The sequence below is a fragment of the Giraffa tippelskirchi genome, chromosome 6, assembly GCF_054371585.1.
Source record: "Giraffa tippelskirchi isolate mGirTip1 chromosome 6, T2T-mGirTip1v1.2.pri, whole genome shotgun sequence".
Taxonomy (NCBI): Eukaryota; Metazoa; Chordata; class Mammalia; order Artiodactyla; family Giraffidae; genus Giraffa; species Giraffa tippelskirchi.
The window spans coordinates 16,100,104-16,122,447 of record NC_137280.1 but is presented as its reverse complement, the minus strand read 5'-3'; the positions used below and the strand labels follow the sequence as shown (position 1 = coordinate 16,122,447).

Genomic DNA, 22,344 nt, shown 5'->3' with positions numbered 1-22,344 from the left:
GGGGAGCACCCCCCACCCCCCGAAAGGCGCGTGACGGGCCGCTGCTCTGCGCCCGCATTGTCTCGGCTCCATAGCAACTCGAGCCGCGCTAGGGCCACAGCGGGCAGGCCGCCCGGGGCCGCGCGCGCCGCTGCGCGTCGGCGTCCGTTCCCGGGGCCCGACGGCCCGCGCCCGTGGCGTCCTGACGCCCCGCGCGGGTGCCGGGGGCGCGGGGCGCGGGCGGCGACATGCCCGAGAGGCGGCTCACCGTCGGTAGGTGGGGCGGCCGGGGTCGGGGCCGGGGCGCGCGGGGCGGCCCCACCGCGCACCGCCTCTGGGCTTCCTTCTGTCCCCCGGGCGACCCCTCTTCCTAACCTTGGTAGCACAGGCTTCAGAGCCCTCTCTCCGCATTTTGTAAGGAATTTAACCCGACACCCCCCTTTTCCAGTGCCTCGTTGGCACCGTCTTATTTTATCTTGCTTAATTCTCCGTTTTGCAGCGGGAGTCATGGAGGCTTCCATCTATTAAGGTTGACTCTGGGGGTCGCAGTTGATTAGTGACCAAGCTGGATTCCAGAGGCCTTTTCTACCCACTTCCACCTTGAATTCCAACTTCAAATTCAATCCATGTGCGGAGAGCAAACAGAGGGCCAAGAGTTTTACTGAGCTTGCCCACGTATAAAGCAGGCCTGAGTACTGTCTCAAATTATTTCATTTACTTTAAAAGGAAATCAGATTTGAGTGAGATAATGTAATATTTTATTTTGTTTCAGAGCCACCAACTATTACAGAAGAAGGATTTGTAAGTAGAATTTAGAGGGCTACTTTTTTTTCCCCCTTTGGCTTTTTAAAAATAGCAAATCATAGATCACTTTTTAGCAATGGTGTTTCTTTTCCTTTCTTTTTGCCGAATGAATTATAATATAAGCTTTGGTTTCATAACAATGGTGCTGGGTTCAAGAATTTATTTTTAACAGGTACATTTTTAAGAAGGGGCCAACTGATTTTTCATGGTGGGTGCTGTTCATTGTTAAAAGTTCTTTTATATAAATGGCCTCATTCGACTTTGCTAAGTTTGTTGATGACTCCATGAGAGTAGATTCATCTCCATGGTTTTATTGTGTTGGGGCTGAGCAGTTCCTGGTTACAGTAAACCTTAGTAGGTGGCATTGATTAATAACAAAAGGTCTGTTTACAGTTATAATTCTTTTGAAAATGTACCAGATAGTCTCAGCTCAGACTTCTGGAGAGTTGAGCCATAATAAGTACTTGGCCAAGTGCATTATATCTGTTGTCATTTAGGTGAGTGCTGTATCTAAAGTAGTGGGTTCTACTGCGATTCCCTCTGTGTATTTAAGGAACTTGTCCCAGGTAATGCATTAAGATAGGAGGCAGCAAAGCCCCATTCGTACAGAGGCTTGATTCCAAGAGTTCTAACACTTCTCTACATTATTTGCTTATGTCCTACAGCACTTAATTTCTCTTGTTGGTCAATTATCTTATTTGCTTTTGGCTTTTTACTCAACAAACATGAGTGCCTCTATATTCAAGTGTGGTGCTAAATGCTAGGATAAGTCTCAAAAAGTTCATAGTCTAGTAGGAGCTGAGAGTAGAGGCTTTCTGCTACCTTGCATCTGCTAGCACTTCCCACATTCACTCTTCCAGATCTTTGGTCCACCACCGGGGGAGACCAAAACAGAGGCACAAATAGTGTGGCAGAAACTGCGACAATCTTCCTGTTGCTTTGGCATCATTCTGTGTAGTAGCACATTTCTTTAAGCTGCTTCCTGAACTGTTCTTCACGCAGGCAAGAGGTAAGCATTTTTCAAGATAACCTTTTCCCGTACAACTCCAGCACAAAGTCTGTCACAGGCATTACATTTGAATTGTCTGCTGACCTCTCCACATCTTTCCCCAGCTTATGGCAACTTAATGAGGCCATCTTGAAAATTCTATTAGCCATTCCTCTTTCTCTTGATTTTTTTTTTTTATTTCGCTGTCTCCCAGTTCTCCCATCTCTCATGTCCTCCCTTCCTGGCTTCTCTTTTTTCTTACCCATCAAAGTATAGACCTTCTTCAGGATTCTCTGGGAGAACTCCTCTCCTCCTGTGGCTTCCGCCGTCCTTGTTTCACAGGACTCCCAAACCTACATGCCTCCAGTCTACACTCCTCTTATGATGTCAGAACTCTCTATCTGCTGGGTTACTGGGCGCCTTCATCATCTAGATGTCCCTGCATCACTTCAGTAGTGTGAAGTGAACTAATCACCACCTATTCTGTCTTTTTTCCTCTTTTTCTTATTTCGGTTAATGGTGCCACTGGCTAATCAATCTCCCAAGTCAGAACCTTTCTTCCCTTTTCTTCACCTCCCACCTCCCACCTGTAGTCATTTCCCAAGTTCCTTTCATAGCCAAATCTTTTTCTCCATCCTCACAGCTACTGTCTTATTCAGGCCCTCATCCCTGAGCACTGACTTTGGCAGTAGCCCTAGCAGATACCACTGCCTCCAGTGTTCCCTCTGCCAACTGCAGTTTTTCTTTGCCTAAGGCACAAAGAGCAAACTCCTGTGCGTCACCCGAATTGCTTGCCATGACTTTGCTCTACCTTTAGGATTTTTCCTTCTCCCATCTCCTCTACCTTGGCTATCAAACTGCTGTTAACTCTTTAAGAAACTGCCATGTTACTCAATTGCTCAGAGCTTTTTTTAACCTACTGTTTATTGGATGCTGCCTGCATGGTGGTATTTAACCTCAGAACAACCCTGTTAGGTAGTGACTAACACTCACCTCTCACAGATGAGGATGTCGGTGTTCACAGAGGCTCACTGACTTGGCTTGGGGCCACACTTGTAGTAACTGGCAGAGCCAGAATGTCAGAAGCTTCCCTTTAGCATGCAGAAGCTTTTCTGCAACTTTTCAACCTTCTTTAACCTTATCTCCCAATACTGTCTGTGTGATGAAGACAGTGTTCATACTGTCTTTGGTTTATAAAGTGCTTCCACACGCCCTCTGCTTCAGCCAAACTGCGCTGCTTGCCTCCTTGGCTTTAATGTTGAGTTTTGTCTCAGTTACTCTCCCCCATCCATTTCACAATCTTGGACATTCTTCCAGGTCTAGCTCATCTCCGTGAAACCTTTCCAGCCTAAAATCACCCAGATTGCCTCTGAGCCCTGTGCGGCTTTCAGTCATGATCAGTTTGTGACCAGATCCTCAAATTCATCGTCTCACCAGGCATTATCTATAGATTAAAGAATCCATATGTCTTGCACATAATATTTCTCTCTTTCCCCAAAGTGTAAGAGTATTTTTTTCTCATTAATATTTTTGGAAAGGAATTGTGTGACCGAGATCTCTGGTTTCCCATTCCACCATTTTCCACGGTACATACAAGACATATTACTCTCCAAAATAATTAACAATGTTTTCTGGCTTCCCTGGCAGCTAAATGTAACCAAGTTTTGTTTAATGAAGTTTAAGCAGAAGCACTGTGTCCTGCTTCTGGAAAGCTGATGTTTACAGAGATGGAATAACCAACCCCTGGATCACACAGCTGGTAATACTGGTCAGATCACAGCTAGAACCTGGGTCATTCTGACTCTGGCACTCAGATAAGTGTAAAGGGAGAGAACATGCTCTTTGTCATCTTTCTGGCTGGCTGGAAGGAGGGTGTGATCCTGGAGCTGAAGCAGTCATCTTGGGTCATGAGGTAGAAGTGGCATTTTGAGGATGGCAGAGCCACAAGACCCAAGAGGCCTGGGCTTCTGATAGGTTGGGATGCCACTGTGCCAGTTCTACACTGCTTATAATTACACGAGAGACATAAACCTCTGTATTATTTAAATAGTATTATTTTGGTTTTCCGTTATTGGCAGCAGAGTCCTATACTAAAATAAAGTGTGTCCATATTCACAGGAACTTTTTTCTTATTGCGTTTTCTCAGTCACTGATGCTGTTAAGTGTGTCTGCAAATTATTTTAACCTTTACATGAGGCCTCTGTCTTCAGTGGAGAGAATAACATTTAGAACAATTCGTTTCTCGTCAGACACGTTGCTTTGTATATATTTTAACTTTTTGTAAATTTTGCAATTTCTTAACAAAGTTGTGAGCTCTTATAGGGCTCATACTGTGATTCAGCACACCTGCATATTCCGTATAGTGAATAAAATTAAGAGACACTGTAGTTTCACATGTTATTTTTTATATTTTACGTGTTAAAAGTAGTATTTATTTTCAGCTAATCTTTAGGCTGTTCAATTCATTTTCTGTTATTTGTATAGAGTGAATGAGTTTATTATAAACACAGAGCATTTCCCAAGCCCGACGATATTCTCATTATTCTCATGTAATATGCAAAAAAGATGCCTATGCTCCAGTCCTCGTGAGCAAGAGTGTCTAATTATATGAACATTAATGACCACGTGGTGTTTACCTTTTCAGATTGTGAATACGGCTGATGGCACATCAGTGGGGTTGGGGGAACTGTGAGAGCACACCTGGCTGGCACGCTGGGTGGTGGTCTTTGGAGGTGGTGGAGGACAGCAGCAGGGGATGGAGGGTGCCAAGCGAGGTGCCACAAGTGTCTCCACCAAGTCATTTGGAAACCCAGATGGTCCTGGAGGTCCTTTGGAGAGTGTTAGGCTGTTTGGAATTCTTCCATCTCTGTGGAGTCCAGTTCTCTGGTTGGAACCAAATTCTCTAATGCTTTTTGGAACTGCAGAAACTGCTTTAGAAGTTCCATCAATACATTAGTTAACCAGTATATTGTTAAGCAACTACTTTCACTTACCATTGTACTAGTTACTGTTGGGGACACACACTGTCTGTCACTATTCCCCCAAACTGTATACCTTCTGGTTGGAGACGTGACCTTTAATAGGAAACAATACAAGGATAAGCAGTTTATGTTTGTGTGCATTTTGAACAAAAAGTGCATTAAGATTAAGAGAAACTTTTAGTCATAGGTAAGGTGTATACTATACTTAGCTGCTCAGTCGTAAGGTGTAGCATGGGAGGAAAGGTGATAAAGAGTGTAAAATACACTTTTTTATGTTAGGAAATCAGGTTGTATCCAGGACTTTAGTACAGGAGGAAAGCCATAGGGTGTTTGGCCAAATGAATCGACTGAAGCCAAGCCAATGAATTGACTGAAAAAGTCCTACTTGGCTTTTTAGACAGTTCAGTTTAGTCTTTCAGTCATGTCCGACTCTTTGCGACCCCATGGACTGAAGCACGCCAGGCTTCCCTGTCCATCACCAACTCCTAGAGCTTGCTCGACCTCTTGTCCATCAAGTGGGTGATGCCATCCAACCATCTCATCCTCTGTTGTCCCCTTCTCCTCCCGCCTTCAATCTTTCCCAGCATCAGAGTCTTTTCAAATGAGTTACCTCTTTGTATCAGGTGGCCAAAGTATTGGAGTTTCAGCTTCAGCATCAGTCCTTCCAATGAATATTCAAGACTGATTTCCTTTAGGATGGACTGGTTTCATCTCCTTGCTGTCCAAGGGACTCTCAGGAGTCTTCTCCAGCACCACAGTTCAAAAGCATCAGTTCTTTAGCACTCAGCTTTCTTTATAGTCCAACTCTCACATCCATACATGACTACTGGAAAAACCATAGCCTTGACTAGATGGACCTTTGTTGGCAAAGTAATATCTCTGCTTTTTAATGTACTGTCTAGATTGGTCATAGCTTTTCTTCCAAGGAGCAAGCATCTTTTAATTTCATGGCTGCAGTCACCATCTGTAGTGATTTTGGAGCCCCCAAAAATAAAGTCTCTCACTATTTCCATTGTTTCCCCATCTATTTGCCATGAAGTGGTGGGACCAGATGCCATGATCTTAGTTTCCTGAATGTTGAGTTTTAAGCCAACTTTTTTCATTATCCTCTTGCACTTTCATCAAGAAGCTCTTTAGTTAGTCTTCACTTTCTGCCATAAGCATGGGGTCATCTGCGTATCTGAGGTTATTGATTTTCCTCACAGTATTCTTGATTCCAGCTTGTGCTTCATCCAGCCCAGTAGGAAGCACAGTGTGACTGGATAAAAAGGGAACTGACAGCTTCCTGTACCTTCCCCAGGCCTTTCAGAGTTTCCTCCAGGAAAGAGAGTGAGAATAGAAACTAAATGGAAAAGTACTGCTCAGTAGATGCTGATTGTAATATGTGATGATAACTCTTCATAATAAAAGGAGATTCATACTTTTGCTCTTCATTGCATGATCCACTCTTATTTGCTTCCTGCTTCATATACTATATTAATAATACCGTATGTAGTTTTGCAGTCCAGTGAGGATCTGATAAATGGGCTTTCAGCTCTTAAGTTTCTAAAATGCCTTTGATCTGTGTAAGATATACTTTCAACAAGCCACTTTGTGGCATTTGTTTCCCCTTGTGTTCTCTTTTTCTGTTTTCCTTTTTTTGGCAACATCTCTCCCTTTTATTTTATTGGAGGTGGTGGTTTAGTCACTAAGTCATGTCTGACTCTTGCAATCCCATGGACTGTAGCCCGTCAGGCTCCTCTGTCCATGGGATTTTCCAGGCACGAATACTGAAGTGGGTTGCTGTTTCCTTCTCCAGGGGATCTCCCTAGTGTTGTTTTATTAGAGTCTTAGGTTATTAGTCTTTTCTCTTTAGGTTTCATGTCCTTGGTATAATCATTCAACATTTACTTAACAATAATGTAAGTATCTATTATATAAAGCACTGGGAAGTTTTTTAATTGAAGTATAGTTGATTCAAAATATTATGTCAATTTTAGGAGTACAGCAAAATGATTCCAATTATACGTATGTATGCCTGTATGCTCAGCTGCCCAGTCGTGTCCGACTCTTTGCAGCCTCATGGACTGTAGCCCTCCTGGCTCCTCTGTCCATGGGATTTTTCGAGCAAGAGTACTGGAGTGGGTTGTCATTTCCTCCTCCAGGAAATCTTCCCGACCCAGAGATCAAATTCGTTCTCCTGCATTGGCAGGTGGATTCTTTACCACTGAGCCACCTAGGCCTCAGTATATGTATGTATATGGGTGTGTGTGTGTGTGTGTGTGTGTGTGTGTGTGTGTGTGTATCATTTTTCAGATTCTTTTAGCATTGGGATTTTTTTAAATGAGTAAGAAGCAGTCTTTTTCTTCCAGAAGTTTACAGCCCAGAGCGTGAGACTAAACAGAAAATCAGAGTCTGAAGTATTAAAAGTTATGATAGGGGAAACATAGATGTAACTTTTGGGGAAGAAAAGGAGGGTGGGTAGATAGATAAGAGGAGAAAAATTTTCCACAGTTGAATAATCAGCATGCACAAAGGTGCAGAACTATAAAAAAAATTGCAATGGCTAGAGCATGGTAGTATGAGATGAGGCTGGACAGCTGGGCAGGAGCCAAATTGCATTCATCCTAAACCCTTTTCTGTGTTAGAAAAAGATGGGAGATTGGGAGACAAGTGGAACTCTTGTATTGATTGTGGTGTTGCTAGGAAGACTGATCTATATTGTAATGGGGTAAGGAGAGGTAGGAAGATGAGGTTTGGCACATTATGGACAGGAGGGTGAAGCAGAGGTCCCAGAGGGGTCTGACTGGTAGTGCGTGGGATCTCAGGATAGTGGTCAAAAGATCGTCAGATGATCAGGGATTTATTCTAGATGTGATGATAGTGATTTGGGATCTGTCATTTAGTATGCAGGAGGCTAGGAAAGCTCCACAGATGAAGAGAAACATGATATCATTTCCTTATACATAGGTCCCCCCATCACAGCATTTTTTAATGCATACATTTAAACATATAGGAAAGTTAAAGAACTGTGTGCTGGGACTTCCCTGGCAGTCCAGTGGTTAAGACTCCATGCTTCCAATGGCAGGGGATGTGAGTTCAAACCCTGGTCAGGGCGCTGAGATCCCAGATGTTGTGTGGCCAAGAGAGGGGAAAATAAAGCTGTGTGGTGAACACCTATTATACCCACCACCAAGATTTTACAGTCATTAGTATTTTGCTACATTTGCTTTTTCATGTTTCTGTTCTTCTGTCCATCTCACCATTCATCCATCAATCTATTTTATTTTTATGCATTTCAGAATATAAGCTGTAAACATTTATGAGATACATATCACCCCTAAAATTAGTGTTCAGTATTATCTTATGGTTCTTTTTTTTAAATTTTTTTAATTAATTAATTATTTATTTATTTATTTTTATTTTTTATAAATTTATTTATTTTAGTTGGGGGCTAATTACTTTACAATATTGTAATAGTTTTTGCCATACATTGACATGAATCAGCCATGGGTTTACATGTGTTCCCCTTCCTGGACCCCCCACCCACCTCCCTCCCCATCCCATCCCTCTGGGTCATCCCATTGCCCCGGCCCTGAGCCCTTGTCTCATGCATCGAACATGGAATGGTGTTCTGTTTCACATATGATAATATACATGTTTCAATGCTATTCTCCCAGAACGTCCCACCCTCACCTTCTCCCTCAGAGTCCATAAAATTGTTCTATGCATCTGTGTCTCTTACTCTGTCTCGCATATAGGGTTATCGTTACCATCTTTCAAATTCCATATATATGCATTAGTATACTGTATTGTTGTTTTTCTTTCTGGCTTACTTCACTCTGTATAATGGGCTCCAGTTTCATCCATCTCAGTAGAACCGATTCAAATGTATTTTTTTTAATGGCTGAGTAATATTCCATTGTGTATATGTACCACAGCTTCCTTATCCATTCGTCTGCTGATGGACATCTAGGTTGCTTCCATGTCCTGGCTATTGTAAACAGTGCTGCGATGAACATTGGGGTACACGCGTCTCTTTCAATTCTGGTTTCCTCGGTGTATATGCCCAGCAGTGGGATTGCTGGGTCATATGGCAGTTCTGTTGGGGTTGGACAAGTGGCTTGTCAAGGCTTCCTGGTTGGGGGAGCTTGTGTCGGTGTTCTGGTGGGTGGAGCTGGATTTCTGCTCTCTCTTTTGAAGATAATGCGCTGTCTTTGTGGAAGCCTGACGTCCTCTGCCAGCCTTCAGAAGTAGTTTTGTGAAGTTTGGTCAGCGTTCAGATGTTCTTTCGATAAATTTGTGGAGGAGAGAGTGGTCTCCCCGTCCTATTCCTCCACCATCTTAGCCCCGCCTCCTTATGGTTCTTTTGTATGTAAAATTTATGCACAGTGAAGTGGAAAACTTGAGTCCCATTTGACAAATTTTAATAAGTGTATACACTAGTGTAATCTAAACCTCCATCAAATATAGAACATTTCTATAATTTTAAAAAGCCCTTTCAAATCTCTTTCCAGTTGATTCTTCCTACATTCCACAAAGACTACTGTCCTGGTTTTCACCATGGATTAGTAACATAGATTATAGATTTAAATTCACATAAATGGAATCATACAGTTGGTTTTCTCTTGTGTAAAACTGCGTTTGCTCAGCATGATGATTTTGAGATTCTCCATGTTGTTGCATGATTCTGACATACACTTAACTTTGGCTTCCCTGGTGGCTCAGATGGTAATGAATCTGCCTGCCAATGCAGGAGATCTGGGTTCAATCCTTGGGTTGGGAAGATCCCCTGGAGAAAGGAGTGGCTACCCACTCTGGTATTATTGCCTGGAAAATTCCATGGATAGAGTAGCCTGGCGGCTACAGTCCATGGGGTCACACAGAGTTGGAAACAACTGAGTGACTAACACTTTCACTTTCTAACTTTTTTATTGTGGAAAATGCACATAAAATTAAACTTACCATTCAAACCATTTTTAAGTGTATGATTTCAATGGCATTAAGCACATTCACCTTATGCATCCGTCACCACTATCCATCTCCACAACTTTTTCATCATCCCAGATTGAAAAGGCAGAGGAACCAGAGATCAAATTGCCAACATCTGTTGGATCATTGAAAAAGCAAGAGAGTTCCAGAAAAACATCTACTTCTGCTATATTGACTATGCCAAAGCCTTTGACTGTGTGGATCACAACAAACTGTGGAAAATTCTTAAAGAGACCAGACCACCTGACCTGCCTCCTGAGAAATCTATAAGCAGATCAAAAAGCAACAGTTAGGACTGGACGTGGAATAACAGACTGTCCAAAGTTTTCCAAAGTGGGAAAGGAATGCGTCAAGGCTGTATATTGTCACCCTGCTTATTTAACGTATATGTAGAGTACATCATGTGAAATGCCAGGCTGGATGAAGCACAAGCTGGAATCAAGATTGCTGGGAGAAAAATCAATAACATCAGATATGCAGATGACACCATCTTTATGGCAGAAGGCAAAGAGGAGCTAAAGAGCCTCTTGATGAAAGTGAAATGGGAAAGTGAAAGAATTGGCTTAAAACTCAACATTCAGAAAACTAAGGTCATGGCATCCGGTCCCATCACTTCATGGCAAATAGATGGGGAAACAATGGAAATAGTGAGAGACTTTATATTTTTGGGCTGCAAAATCACTACAGATGGTGAGTGCAGCCGTGAAATAAAAAGACGCTTGCTCCTTGGAAGAAAAGCTATGACCAACCTAGACAGCATATTGAAAAGCAGAGACATTACTTTGCCAACAAAGGTCCATCTAGTCAAAGCTTTGGTTTTTTCCAGTAGTCATGTATGGATTTGAGAGTTGGACTGTAAAGAAAGCTGAGTGCTGAAGAATCGATGCTTTTGAACTGTGGTGCTGGAGAAGACTCTTGAGAGTCCCTTGGACAGCAAGGAGATGAAACCAGTCCATCCTAAAGGAAATCAGTCCTGAATATTCATTGGAAGGACTGATGCTGAAGCTGAAACTCCAATACTTTGGCCACCTGATGTAAAGAAGTGACTCATTTGAAAAGACCCTTATGCTGGGAAAGATTGAAGGCAGGAGGAGAAGGGGACGACAGAGGATGAGATGGCTGGATGGCATCACCGACTCAATGAACATGAGTTTGAGCAGGCTTCCGGAGCTGGTGATGGACAGGGAAGCCTGGCGTGCTTCAGTTCATGGGGTCGCAAAGAATCGGACACAGCTCGGCGACTGAACTGAACTGAACCCATTAAATAGTGACTTTCTGTTACCCCTCTTCCAGCCTCCAGTTACCATTGTTCTACTTTCTGTCTTTATGGATTTGACTATTCTGTGTGTGCAGGCTAAGTTGCTTTAGTCATGTTTGACTATTTGTGATACTATGTGCTGTAGCCCATCAGGCTCCTCTGTCCAAGGGGTTCTCCAGGCTACAGGACTGGAATGGGTTTCCAGGCCCGCTTCTAGGGGATCTTCTGAACCCAGGGATTGAACCCACATCTCACGTCCTCCCACATTAGCAGGCAGATTCTTTACCACTAGTGCTACCTGGGAAGCCCTTGACTATTCTAGGTAACTCATATACGTGGAATAATGCAATATTTTTCCTTTTGTGTGTGGCTTATTTTATTTAGCATGACATTTTCAGGGATCATTCATGTTGTTTCATGTATCAGAATTTCATTCCTTTTCAAGGCTGAATAATATTCCATTATATGTACATACTGTATTTTATTTATCCTTTCATACATCAATAGGCATTTGAGTTGTCTCCATCTTTTGGCTGTTGTGAATAATGGTGCTATGCACACAGGTGTACAACAAATATCTGTTTGAGTCCTGCTTTCTGTTCTTTTGGGTATATACCCAGAAATGTATTGCTGGATTATAATGGTAATTATATATGTTTAACTTTTTGAGGAATGGTGGCTGTACCACTTCACATTGTTACCAGCAATGTACAAGGATTCCAATTTCTCTGCATTCTCACCAGCACTCATTATTTTTTGTTTTTTAAAAAAATTGTAGCCATCCTAGTAGATGTGAAGTGATATCTTGTTGCTGCTGATGTTGAGTATCTTTTCATGTGCTTAGTGACCGTTTGTATATCTTCTCTGGAGAAATGTTAAAGTTTTTTGCTTGTTTAAAAAACTTGGGGTTGTTTATATTTTTCTTTCTGAGTGTTTAGAATTCTTTATGTATATTTTGAATGTTAAACACTTATCAGATATATGCTTTGCAAATATTTTCTCACGTTCTATAGGTTATCTTTCACTCTCCTAGTAGGGTCCTTTGATTCACAAGTTTTTAATTTTCATGAAAAATCATTTATTTTTTTTCCTTTATGGCTCATGCTTTAGATGTCATATTTAAGAATCCATTGCCAAATCCAAAGTCATGAAGATTTATCCTTATGTCTTCTCTAAGACTCCGGGATTTGGTGATGGACAGAGAGGCCTGGCGTGCTGCAATTCATGGGGTCGCAGAGAGTCGGACACGACTGAATGACTGAACTGAACTGAACTTCTCTAAGATTTATCCTTATGTCTTCCTTATAACCTTTTTATAGTTTTAGCACTTATGTTTTAGGTCTTTGATCCATTTTGAGTTAATTTTTGTATATGTTATAAAGAAAAGGTCCAACTTCATTTTTTGGCATGTGGATATCCAGTTTTCCTAGCACCATTTGTTGAAAAGAATGTCCTTTCTCCGCTGAATTGTCTTGGCACCCCTGTTGAAAATTATTTGACCATTTAAGAGAGGATTTATTTCTGGACTCCATTCTATTTCAATGGTCTGTATGTGTGTCTTTATGCCAGTACCACTTTGTTTTGATTACAGTAATTTTGTCATAAGTTTTGAAATTAGGATATATGAATCCTTCAGTTTTTGTTCTTTTTCAATATTATTTTGGCTATTCCAGGTCCCCTTTAAATTCCTTGTGAATTTTAGGATGAGTTTTTCATTTCTGCAAAAAAACAAAAAGGCATTGGGATTTTGATGGAGAATGTATTAAAATTTATAGATTGCTTTGGGTAGTATTGTCATCTTAGCAATATGGTCTTTCAATCCTTGAACTTGGCATGTATTTCCTTTTGTTTATATCTTCTCTAATTTCTTTCAGCAGTTTTTTAGTTCATTGTACAAGTCTTTGCCTTCTTGGTTGTCATTATTTTCCCTTCTATTGTAAATGGAATTATTAATTTCCTTTTTGAATGTACATAACTTTTTAATATTAGGTCTTATGCTTGAAGTAACTATATGTAATTTCTAATCAAGACTTTTAATGTTCGATCTTTTACTATTCTTATATAGTCTCAATTGGTGAGAAACCGTATCTCCCGATAGGTATTAAATTTTTTTAGACTTTTTAAACAGCCATTCAAAACTGCAGAAGTTGAAAATGAAATTTAAACTTAATAGTACCCCCTCTTTTCATGACAAATATAATGTTAAAAATTCTTAGGATAAACAAATTTAGAAGTCAATAAAGTGTTTCAGTTATTTCAAAATAACGATGAAACTCTATTGCAGTATATGCATGTATTTTTCAGGTGATTGCTGTGTATTCTACTACAAGGATACATCAGTTGCCAGCAGACAGAAATATCTGTTGTATGTGAAGGCAGAGATTTGGGGCCATTTTCCTTCCAGCATCTCCCCTCCCTCTTTCCTCCAAGCTGTCAGCACCTTTGGCTGTGAACTGTCTTCTTGGACATCTCAAACAGAAACTCCTCCAGCAGCTTCATAGAGCAGTGGTGTGTGCTACAGCTGGCTAATAAATCCATGTCCACCAGCTTGAGCAACTCTTTGGCTATACTCAGTGTCTGGGTGTGGGATGTGACTCGTAAATCACCGTCTCCAGGGAAGCGAGTTGGATGAGGAGTCCCCGACAAGGTTGCTTATAGCCAGAGATCACCATCCTGGGAGCACCAGCCATCCCTGACTGTTCCTGGTTGTCCTGTGATCTGAAGAGGTCTGCTTTCACTTGACCATGAATTCCATTGTCTGCACACCATGGCCTGTCATGGCCATACTGGGTTGGAGGCTCTAGTCTAGTGATTGGCTTGTTTAGAAAGGAGGAAAGGAAGAATCTATATGTATTTTAGGAAGAAGCAAAATAGGTCCCTCCTGATAAGTATAATTCTGGAAATACGGTTTATGCCTTTCTCCTGATGACTGATAGCATTCCCAGTTTAAACTGTGTCAGTTTAGGATTCTGCCTTAGAAATTAGATAAATGTCTTTGGCTAGTATGTGAATGGCTTAAAGGGAAGTTGGAAACTTGGGTTATTTTTCTGTTTGTGCCATTAGCTAACCTTTATAATGTTTTGCTTTCCACCATTTCTTTCCTCATGCATGTCTGTCTTTTCTCTGCATTATTGCTTCTCATGTGTATCTTTTTAGATATAGACGTTGAAATTATTTGAAATACAATTCAATGCCATTTTCCCCTCTGGAGTCTTTTCTGATTCCCCCTACCAAATAACATCTTTCCCTTCTTTTGGAGGAAACACTTTATGTGGTAATTTTCTTATGGCAGGTACTATATTCTTTTTTGGACTACATTTTTCATCTGTATTTATCTAGTTTCATCTACAAGATCTTTGTATATCTTGCATCTTTTAGAGTTGTGAAGAAGTTGTAGTTTATGTCATTTGAGGGTCTAGCAAAATGATTTTTTAATCGATAAAAAATTTTACCTGTTAGCATACACATATAAACTATTTTGTGTAACCCTCTTTCAGGAAGAAGTTTTGAGCAATTCGGACTAAAAATGGAAAAGCTGACTTCACTTTCACAGATGGCACACCTGTAGTACATGAAAAAACAGGTTTCAAGGGTGCATTCAACTCTGAAAAAAATGTTCCTGCCTTCCATTGCATCATTCAGCAGAGAATCTATGTTGCAAATTTTGTAGTCAGGTTCATGGAATGATGTAATGGAGGAATTGATTGTAACTCAGTTTTCTTCTTGATTGTACCACTAACCATTGCCAGTTTATTGGTTATTTAGAAGATGTTAAACTTGGATAATGGAGACTTAGTTCATTTTACTACAGCCAAGTGACTGGACTGTGGAAATTTTTTGAGAGTAACTGAGTTGCTTCTCCAAATCAAGGCCTTAAAAATTTTTTTTTTTTTTAAACTGAAGTGTTTGGAGAATAAAGGGTTTATCACATCCTTATAGGTTCACAGGACTTTGTTACCGATGTGACAAAATACTTGAACACACTGAACTAGGAACTGCAGTGGGAAAATAACGTTCATATATTTAGAGACACGCAGCCCTTGCCATTCAAGTGTGACGAGAGGACTGAGCCAATGGCACTTGAAGGCCATACTTACTTGCCTTGTGGAACTAACTGCCCTGATACCAGCAGAAACATTTATGTTTAGTATTGGTAGAAATTAAGATACAGCTTCAGAAAAGAAATACAGATTTTGATGTATTTGAATAATACATTAAGTGTCCATGGTTGTTAAGTGCAAATGGAGGATGTGACTGAATGCCCAGGAAATACCCTTTCCTGTGGTCCCTCAAGGGGACCTGAGGGGCTGAGAGCACACTGCTCCCCAAGGGTCAGGGCTGTGCTGCTGGAGTCGGGTGTGCCGACCGGTGCTGCCAGAGAACTCCCGTCTGTCTATTCAGAGATGAGTTCAGAAATTGAGAGTAAACCTTTGGAACCTTACGGCAATCTGACTGAGTATTGATTTCAGTTTTTATTTACTTGAACCTATTCATTTATTCATTTATTTGACTGCCTTGGGTCTTAGTTGTGGTTCACAGGAGCTTTGATGTGTCACGGAGGGTCTTCTGTTATGACTCATGGACTCTCAAGTTGTGGTGCATGGGCTCAGTCGATGCCGTGTGCAGGCTTAGTTGCTCTGCAGCATGTGAGATCTTAGTTCTCTGACCAGCGATCCAACCTGCATCCCCTGCATTGCAAGGCGGATTCTTAACTCCTGGGCCACCAAGGAAGTCCTGAGAGTATTTTTAACAATAAAATATGCGTATGTACTCAGTCATGTCCCACTCTTTGCGATCCCTTGGAATGTAGCCTGCCAGGCCCCTCTGTCCATGGAATTTTCTAGGCAAGAGTACTGAAGTGGGTTGCCATTTCCTCCTCCGGGGGATCTTCTCAACCCAGGGAGTGAAGCTACATCTTTTGTATATCCAGCATTGGCAGGCGGATTCTTTACCACTGTGCCACCTGGGAAGCCTGATAATTAATAAAATAGTTAGTTGGGCTTGTATTATGTATATATTTATTTCACTTTCTAATAATTCATTCTTACTGTATTTTACCAAGAAAATCTGTCTGAAATTGATTAGGGGGAAAAAAAAACATGCTTCATCACAGGTGGTTTGGAAAGCATTGAGTTAGAGAGTCTCTTAGAGGTGTGAGGCATCTGGAAATGACTATATGAATTTGAGGATTCTCTAGAAATTTTTGGTTATGTAACTGACTAGGTGATATTTAGGTCCATATGTATTTATGTATTTATTTGTAGCACAATGCCTTTACCTAGGAAATTTACTCAGGAAATCCTAAAAATATTTATTGAATTGTTTATTAGTTTGCTAAATGAAGTCCATAAAATTGAAGTAACTCTGAAAGGTTAAAGTCAAAAGATAATTACCCTTTTAACAGTAACAGTAACAGTTCAGTCGCTCAGTTGTGTCCGACTCTTTGCAACCAACTCTTTACTGGAAAAACCATAGCCTTGACTAGATGGACCTTTGTTGGCAAAGTAATGTCTCTGCTTTTTAATATGCTATCTAGGTTGGTCATAGCTTTTCTTCCAAGGAGCAAGCGTCTTTTAATCTCATGGCTGCAGTCACCATCTGCAGTGATTTTGGAGCCCAACAAAATAAAGTCTATCACTGTTTCCATTGTTTCCCCATCTATTTGCCATGAAGTGGTGGGACCGTATGCCATGATCTTAGTTTTCTGAATGTTGAGTTTTAAGCCAGCTTTTTCACTCTCCTCTTTTACTTTCATTAAGAGCCTCTATTTCCTCTCACTTTCTGCCATAAGGGTGGTGTTATCTGCATAGCTGAGGTTATTGATATTTCTCCTGGCGATCTTGATTCCAGCTTGTGCTTCAGCCAGCCTGGCATTTTGCCTGATGTACTCTGTATATAAGTTACCCTTTTAACCTCCACCAAATGTTATCTGCCTTGCTCTGCTTTGTTTGACCTTTGCCAGTGAGAATTTTGTTTGAGCGTGTATTACTAAAGTACTGCTATGAGGGTAGTAGATTTGTGAGATCCTGAGTTTGTTGTTTAAATCAACTGAGACTTTTAGTAAACTAAATCCTTAGTTGTTGTCTTAGCTAATTCAGAATTTTACTAAGTTCTTTGATATAAATCATATAAGTGATTGTTTATAATTCTATTCTGATACTGCAATTACTTAAAGAAATTACCCTAAAAATATACTTCTGAAGTAGGTGTTAATATAGTATAATATCTTGCTTATACTTTCACACTATACTTCAACCAGTTTTTTAAAATTGGCCAATATAAGAAGAGAATAATCAGCCATATGGAAATAATAGCATTGTGTCATAGTGTCAACTTTCATGTTAGATTTGGGAAACTGAAATATAATTATGAATAATAAAAACACACATACTACACAACAGGGTACGTGATGATATGCTTTTGACACAATGGAAACAATTGCTAATAAAATAAGGTGCTTTATTTGGAAGAGAGACTTTGTTATTGGCAGTGGCTTTCCAGTTTTGCCACCTATGAAAGCAACTATGTTGGTGGATGAGATAGTCATGGAAAAAAGTGTATACAATCTTTATGTTTAGAACACATGGGTTGTCAAAGTTGCTTCATGCAAAAGTGAAGCGTGACCCAGATTATTAAAACTCTCATTCTAAGGAGTCAATGGGTTATTTTCTTCACATAGTTTATTATTTTCATTAGGCAGTTTATGGAGTTTTTCATTCTGAATTTCATCTTAATCCCAAACACTGATTGTATCTTTATTGACTCTGCCTTTATTTTTGTAAAATAAATATTTTTGATAAATCCATGGGAGATTTACTATGTGTACTATTTTATACTTGTTGATGTTTGTTTAAGTGTCATGCTATATTTCTCATGTGTTCTGTTTTCCAGCCAAGTATAGCAGCAAGGCCTTTTAAGAGGATGTTTTTGTATTTCTTCCTTCCAGAGATTGTAACACTGTGCTCTATTTATAGGGAGGGTTCACGGTTGACTAACTGAAACAGATTGAAAGCTCTATATTATAATTATCAATAGCAGAATTAGAGAATAATATTTGCATGTTTTAAAACATCTTGGCATAAGCTTATTAATATTGTGCTTTTATATTTTTGCAGGAAGATTCTTTGGCAACAGATGATTTCCTTGTGGACTACTTTAATGAATTCCTAAGCCTTCCAGTGAGTGTATTATTATGTTCTGTGGAATGTATTATCAAAGCAAAATATTGTACACCCTGGGTTATCTTGTGAGACAGATTTATCAGGGATAAGATTTTTTTAAATACTAATTAAAGCATTTAGATTGTTGGAAATGCTTTCAAACGGTGTCAGCTGCAGCAATGAAACAGACAATCGAAAATGGCTCAGCAAGGTAGCCTTTACTTCTCCAGAACAGTGCCTTACAGACAGAGGTCTAGGAGCAAGCACGTCAAGCGGGAAGTTTGCTGGTTTTTTAGCCCAAAGATACAGGTTCCCTCCCCTGGCTCCTCATAGGTTGAGGACCACAGAGTTACAATCTTTCCCGGATGTCACCTAAGTTTTTATTGGATGATTGGTAACTATTTTCCCCACCCTTTTAGTTTTTTCCACATGTCCAGGATAAAGCCTGCCAAAAGATCCTTATGAGGAAAGAGAAGCAGAAGGTGAAAAGAACAAAGGTTTGGTAATTAGCCACCATTTTAGGAAATCTTATTCACAAGCCAATTATATACCTTTCTGTTCAACTATTCTAAATTGCTTCTTTATTTCTTATAACTTCTCCTTTGATAGAAAAGACCATATCTTTCTTACAAAATAAAGTTGTGTCTTTTTATGGAGTTAATCATTTGGGTTTGAATCATATTTAGGAATTACTATTATTGAAGAAAGCTGAGTCAGTTATATTACAATAAAAGTAAATAAAGGAAAGCTGGCATTTTTCTAACCATCAAAAGGATTCTGTACAAAATCTTGTACAGTTGTATTTGGGTATTATTTTAGTGTTTGAACAGAGGCAATGAGGAGAGAATATAAAAACATTTAAGAAACTAAATTTCTTGCCTCTGGGCAATTACTGGTATCCTCTTGGACAGATATGAAAGTGGAATTTATGTTTAAGGCAGCTAAAGTTTTATATCTGTAGTAAATAAGATGTGGGACACTGCTAGTGGTGTATCATAGGTAGATACTAGATATGAGATCGGAGAAGGCAATGGCACCCTACTCCAGTACTCTTGCCTGGAGAATCCCGTGGATGGAGGAGCCTGGTAGGCTGCAGTTCACGGGGTCGCTGAGAGTCTGACACGACTGAGCGACTTCACTTTCACTTTTCACTTTCGTGCATTGGAGAAGGAAATGGCATCCTACTCCAGTATTCTTGCCTGGAGAATCCCAGGGACGGGGGAGCCTGGTGGGCTCCCGTCTATGGGGTCGCACAGAGTCTGACATGACTGAAGTGACTTAGCAGCAGCAGCAGCAGATACGAGATTCTTGGTCTTAGCCATGACAGAGGAAGTGCTGAGTGGTTTAGAAAAAGTGAAATGGGGATGCATAAAAACACTGATACTGTTGTATAGAAACAGAGTTCATCAGGAGTGTCAGATGAAAGAAAGATAAAAGATTTGTTTTATTGTTATGTAAACTGTTTCATTCAAATACTTACTAGGGAAGTATTTGGGTTTGAATATAAAAGTCTGAAATATAAAAAAGTCTCAGGCAATTTTAAAAAGATTGGGCCCTAAAGTGAAGAATGTCTTAAATCCTAACTGCAGAAAATGTGTTTTGAAGGGAAAGTGCTAGATGTATGGTTTTTTTTTTTTTTTTTGCCTAGACTAGTTTTTGTGCATATGTATGTACTATGCCCACACGTTTATTTGTTTTGTTTCCTTTTTTTTGAAAAGAATTTGTGTTTTCTCCTCCATGGGGCATGCTGGGTCTCTGAAACCATCATGGAGGTCAGGTTGAGACACTAAGCCACGCTCTCCCTTTCTGGCAACAGGCTTGAGCCATGTTAGAGGACACTCTGACAGCTTCCTCTGTGGTCTGACTCTTCACCTTTCATCATCCAGTTGTGTGTTATAAAATACCCAGCAGAGCCACAAAATTATTATCAGAATTTTATTCTTCTGGATTATGCAGTCTTTCCTCTAGGCTCTGCATTCTTCATTCTTCCTCCCAAAAAACAAAAAGGTACATTTTAGTGAAGTTTTAGAAAGAAAAGCCTTTCTGTTGGGTCTGATTTCAGTTTCTCAAAATGTACATTTCATTGTCTCGAGATTTATGATTATATGGACTTTTACTTGGTCTAGAAAATAAATCCCCCCCCACCTAATTTTCTTCTTTATTAAAAAAAAATCTATCTTAAATTATATAAGAAATATAACAATAGTATAGGAAATTAACTTCAAATGTAAGAAGAGTTCAGCCCAAATCCTGCCATCCAGTTAGAACAGACATAACCTTTTTGTGTACATTTGTTTCAAGGCTTTAGTTGAAATTGACTTAGTGTGGTTTCTTTTGAACTGTATGCAACAATGTTTTTCATCCCTCAGGCAGTTTGACCCCTTCATGTGTCCCATGCAGCACACCTGGGCCACTTCTCCTTCTTTTCTGTCTCTCCAAATCCTTCTGCTTTTATATTATATTCGCTGTCTCTCTGTCTCTCTCCATCTCTCTGTCTCGTCCCTTTGCATTTACGTTTGGTACTACACAATCTCCCTATTAACTACTCATGCTTCATGCCACAAGATGGGAGAAGGGGGAATAGGAATAATGGATTCTCAGACCAAGTTACTGGCAAGATTCTGGAACAGATTAGTAATGTTTGGTTTATGAGCACTTAACTAAGAATTAGAAGCCAGCATGGGCTTACTGAGAATTAGTGAGCCAAACTAATCTCACTCTCTCTGTCTCCGCCCCCCACCTTTTGGATAGTTATGAATCGGTACTTTAGGGAACTGTAAATTTAATGTATTATGATTTCAGTGAATGACAATAATGATAATAAATTGAGCCATCTTACTTCCTGCTCAAAACTTTGTCTAGTGGCTCCTCGTTACACTAAAAATAAAATACAGAATCCTATATAATCTGGCTCTTGCCATCTCTTGGGCTTTATTTCCTGTGCTTCTTTTGCTTGTTAATCCTTTTCCTGCCTAGCTGGAAAACTTGGCCTTTTATGTTTCTCAAACGTGAGTATGCTAACTGTACTCAGGGCCTCGCAGCCTGGAGGGCTCTCCGCTGAGATATTTGTGTCACTTTCTCTCTGATTTAAATCACTCTGTCCAGAAAGCCTCCCCTCCCAACCCTGTCTAAACAACACATGCCCCACTTGTGCTGCTGTGTTTGTCTTCAGAGGCCTACCACTATCTGTGACATTCATTCTCAGATATTTCGCTAGTCATAGCTAGCAGGGGTTGACTCTTAATAGCCCAGCTTGGAAGTCCAAACTCTTAATATGGACCCTTTGCAATTTGGCCTCAATATAACCTTCCTGGCTTTATCTCTAGCTTCATACTTAGTCATCCTGTGCGCTCTTTCCTCCCATCCCCAGCCACCCTCGCCTACCTTGGCCACATGCTTTGTTCCTGCTGTGCACATCTCCCAGTGTCATGGCTGGAAGAGCAGGGAGACAGGGCTGTGTGACCCCAGCTTCTTCACTCATTACCCGTTTGATCTCAGGTATATTCCTTAATTACTAGGTTCCTCAATACCTTTCTTTATGAAAACAGTAGAACTGTCTTGCAAGACTGTTACGAAATGAGGTAATGTGTGTTAAGTACCTGGCACAGATTTAGTGCTCTGTCTCCTTTTCCTTCACTAACTAGCCCATCTCATCTCCATTCCTGTGACATGAGGGACAGTCACGCTTTAGTTGGATTGATGGATTATTGTCATTCTAGAGAATAATCTGTCCCACACAAATCTGTCATTCGCTTTGACTTTTAAAAATTATTATTTATCAGAGACTTGGATGAAACGTTGCAAGTGAACAGGTGTTTTTCCAGCTTACTCAGCTGGTGAGTGACAGGGTCCACCTAGGTCCACATGGCTCAAAACCTTGTCCGACTGCACTGTAGTGACTGTAGAAATGGCAGGAGAGGAGTAGACCAACAGTTTGGATAACAGAGTCTAGTCTCATTTTTGTCATGGTAGTCTGGAATATGGGCTAAAATAAGCAAAGCTAATGTGTTTTTAGGGTGCATTAGTAGAAATATAGTTAAGATCAAGAACAATATTAGTCTGGAGCCTAGAAGGCACTCATTCATGTTTGTGGTTTTTTTTTTTTTTGCATCGGATTGAATTGTCAGACTGCATGTGGAATAGTGTGTTGTATTCTTGGTGCCATATGTTGAGTTGCTCTGCCAAACCAGACACAGGAAGACT

At 40.3% G+C, this 22,344-nt stretch overlaps 1 protein-coding gene across 20 annotated transcripts in view; it reads left to right on the top strand.

Annotated features, from left to right (window-relative positions):
- The first annotated feature begins 96 nt into the window (after positions 1–96).
- Positions 97–22,344, top strand: part of RGS22 (regulator of G protein signaling 22) — a 129,256-nt gene continuing 107,008 nt past the window's right edge. For 3 of the 20 annotated variants that reach the window (XM_081503385.1, XM_081503381.1, XM_081503401.1), the window contains exons 1-3: positions 97–252; positions 752–780; positions 18,097–18,159. In XM_081503385.1, coding sequence (XP_081359511.1) covers positions 228–252; positions 752–780; positions 18,097–18,159 — 117 coding nt within the window. In that variant the 5' untranslated portion in view covers positions 97–227. Of the gene's footprint in view, positions 394–751; positions 781–18,064; positions 18,181–18,560; positions 18,639–22,344 lie in introns of all 20 variants that reach the window. The other 17 variants (XM_081503390.1, XM_081503384.1, XM_081503396.1 and 14 more) reach the window with 10 other exon arrangements.